The sequence below is a fragment of the Hordeum vulgare genome, chromosome 4H, assembly GCF_904849725.1.
Source record: "Hordeum vulgare subsp. vulgare chromosome 4H, MorexV3_pseudomolecules_assembly, whole genome shotgun sequence".
NCBI lineage: Eukaryota > Viridiplantae > Streptophyta > Magnoliopsida > Poales > Poaceae > Hordeum > Hordeum vulgare.
The window spans coordinates 461654381-461657863 of NC_058521.1; the positions used below are offsets into that span (position 1 = coordinate 461654381).

The window sequence follows — 3483 nt, forward strand, 5'->3', positions numbered from 1 at the left end:
GGCACAGAAACCCCACAGATCCTCGCGTGCCCATTTGGTAGGAGGGGTTTGCTTAGCCCAATCCCCTCCGTTCCTCTTCAATCCCTTTCTATCCATGTGTTTTAAAACCCTCTTCGGAGGACTAGTGGAAGCAAAACCCCGGGAATTTGAGAGGATTGGGTGAAACAAAGGGATTCACCCAATCCACTGAAATCCCTCCCTTTCAAAACCTCCTCAATCCCCCTTTAACCAAACGAGGCTTTAGTAAAATCTCTTTAAAGACTTATATTTAGGAACCGAAGGAAGTAGTTGTTGCAAAATGTGTCTATTACAAAGGCCAACGATCGGCACGACGGCATCGTTCCAGAACGTACCGGAAGAGCAACCCCACGGCACCTACACCGTGTTCGCGTCCAGGTGAGGCCGGCCGGCCGGCCGACCCCATCCATGGAGCATCACCCGAATCGACGTGTCGAATCCACATTTACTGCCGCACCAATGAGTTCGCTCGCTTTCCCCTGCCGCTCGTCACCACTGACGCCCGCCTCCAATTCCCCTCCCGTCCCGTCGCCGTGTATAAAGATCCGCCGCTCGCGACGAGCTGCTCCCCATCGCCACCTCATCGCCGCCAGGAATTCGAGCTCCCCCCGGACCGTCGCCATGGCCGCCGCAGCCGCTGCCGCACCGGTCATGTGAGCAGAGCAGGCCGAGTCGCGGCGCAGAATCTACTGCGTTTGAGTCTCTATTAAATTATTCGAATCGTTTCTCCCTTGTGTTTTTAACTTGGTGTTCGTTTCTCTATCCAACGTGCGAAGCTCCCCGAAAGAAAATCTGCCCCCTTCGCTGACCTCCACCTCCGAGCCCCCGCCACTCTTCGACGGCACGACCAGGTGAATTTGGACAAGGCATACGAGAGATCAAATTGCATTGCAGATAGTATACTACTACTACCCTGTGGCTTGTCCCTTTTGCATAAATCAAGGGTTAACCTGTTGAAGCTTTTTTCCATGTCTCGTGAAGGTTGTATGTTGCATATCACTGCCCGTACGCGCAGCGCGCTTGGATTGCCAGGAATTACAAGGTAACTGTTGTTCTTTGATTTGCTTATGTAATTTGAACAGAAACCGTACTTTTGCTGCTGCTGTGCAAACAACACTGAATCATTCTTACACCTGAATGAAATCTAATTGTTTTTCTTGTCCAGGGTTTGCAAGACAAGATCAAGATAGTCGCAGTCGATCTTGCAGACAGGCCCGCCTGGTACAAGGAGAAGGTTTACCCACAGAACAAGGTATGGAGCATCTCAACTCTGCCCCACGTGTACGATATCTTAACACCGTTTCAGTTTATCATCTCTGTGATCTCCATCCACACTCACGTTGAACTTATTTTTGGACAGGTGCCTTCACTGGAGCATAATAACCAAGTGAAAGGAGAGAGCTTGGATTTGGTCAAGTACATTGACAGCAATTTCGATGGCCCTGCATTGCTTCCTGATGTAAATATTTTGAACCATCATGATCATAATTCATGGTAACTGGGTAAAGCAATTTCGCAGGGGCTTTAATGCTTCCATTCATAACTCTGCAGGATTCTGCAAAGAAGCAGTTTTCCGAGGAGCTGCTTGTGTATACCGATGAGTTCAATAAAGCACTATACTCATCCATAACCTCCAAGGGAGATGTTGCAGAGGAAACTGGTAAAACAACAGAGCCATACCTGAAACTTGTTTAATCTATAGGCTGCAGTCTGTATTCAGAATTGTAACTTCTTATGCATTACCTTCCATTAGTTGCTGCGCTGGATAAAATAGAAGCCGCCCTGGGAAAGTTTAGTGATGGCCCTTTCTTCCTTGGCCAGTTCAGTTTGGTATGTCATGCCGATCCGGGAATCCTTAAAATTCCATTTCAGAAGAATTGTGTTAACATGTTTGACTTGTTGCAATGTTAATTTCTGCACAGGTGGACATTGCATATGTGCCATTTATCGAAAGGTTTCAGATATTCTTTTCTGGTATAAAAAACTATGATATCACCAAGGACAGACCTAACATTCAGAAATTCATCGAGGTAAGTCTGAATGATCCGGGTTTGACTATGCCACATTGTATTGTTATGTTTAAAGTATATTCTCATTTATCGGCAAATGTTAGTCTAATGCAAATCAATTTCCTTTGCAATTCTTTTGCGGTCGAGAGGCAATTTAATCGATATGTTACAGGAAGTGAACAAGATCGATGCATACACACAAACGAAGCTGGACCCACAATTTCTGCTTCAACACACAAAGAAGCGGCTTGGGGTAACAACATATTCTCTAATCTTTCAGCCTTGGTTCACTTTCAACCCATTTTGCACTTACAAACTTCAACTTCCAGATTGAGTGAAGATATGACCAAGCATGAACAGAGGCCAGGGAACTACTGCAGCATGGAAGATGGAGACTAGACAATCAGGAGCGTTCTTGCTTGCTACTGTAGTATATACCATACTATGAATAAAAAGATGCATGCTACTAAGGTCCTGCCTTTTGAGAATAAATTAAGTGGTTGATTGTGATTATAGTATTTTAAGCACGTTTTGTGATTGCGGTTTGACAGTGTGCCAGTGCTTATGAAGGAACATCATCTTGTGTTGTGTACTTGTTGAATGCTTATTTTTTGAACGGGTTAGTCTCTGGGTCTCTACATCTTCTGATGCACACAAGCATAGTTTTGTTTAGAAAGGTGCCAAGCAATAAGACCAGACGCTTCATTTCAGCTTTAAAAACGAGATCATCCTTTGGCCTCAACTATTTACTGCTGTAACCTATTTTCAAAGAATATTAAGGGTTATCAGACAAGTTTTACTGAAACATGCCCAATTACCACTACTTCGTTTTTTGGTACATATAATTTTTTTAACTTCACAAAATAATGAAGGGGAGGAGTATATTAATATAAAAAATATATACCAATTACACTCGGTCTCTACACCAACAAAATATCAAAAACTAGTCAAAACATTGAACATACACATGACCGAATTGTTAAAACAAGAGTGATCAACCAAACAGATACAATAAAACATCAATACCATGCATCACTGATGTCAACCTAAGGGCAATAGGAGAGGTGCTCTGACAACACAATACACCCCCATCGCTGCATCCAACCACAAAGAGATCGCATCATGAATGTTCACTCTGAAAGAAGTCTGAGAAAATTCCAAATAATGTTGTCAACAAGGAAACACCACATGAAAATCCTGAACATCCTCATTATTAGGTTCAACCAATGAAAGTCGTATTTAAAGTCACTGGTACCGTTAGGGACGCGGATTTTTGAGACATGCGGCCACGCGATGCATCACGATTGCTATTCATTATAGTCTCATTCGCAATACCTGACACGTTAATCACCAACTCTCGCGAATACGTCGTGCTATACGACCGGCTAGTGGGCAAGAGGGAATTTATGTTGGTAGGAATACATGCTTGTCTGTTAGCGGCCCACGTCACAATTCG

General features: G+C 43.9%; 1 protein-coding gene across 1 annotated transcript; it reads left to right on the plus strand.

Annotated features, from left to right (window-relative positions):
* The first annotated feature begins 386 nt into the window (after positions 1-386).
* Positions 387-2665, plus strand: LOC123448966 (protein IN2-1 homolog B). Its single transcript, XM_045126026.1, has 10 exons — positions 387-671; positions 795-869; positions 1000-1060; positions 1184-1270; positions 1379-1477; positions 1570-1678; positions 1772-1848; positions 1941-2048; positions 2200-2280; positions 2357-2665. The coding sequence occupies exons 1-10, from the start codon at positions 427-429 to the stop codon at positions 2363-2365; spliced, it is 951 nt and encodes a 316-aa protein (XP_044981961.1). The 5' UTR covers positions 387-426; the 3' UTR covers positions 2366-2665.
* The last annotated feature ends 818 nt before the right edge of the window (positions 2666-3483 follow it).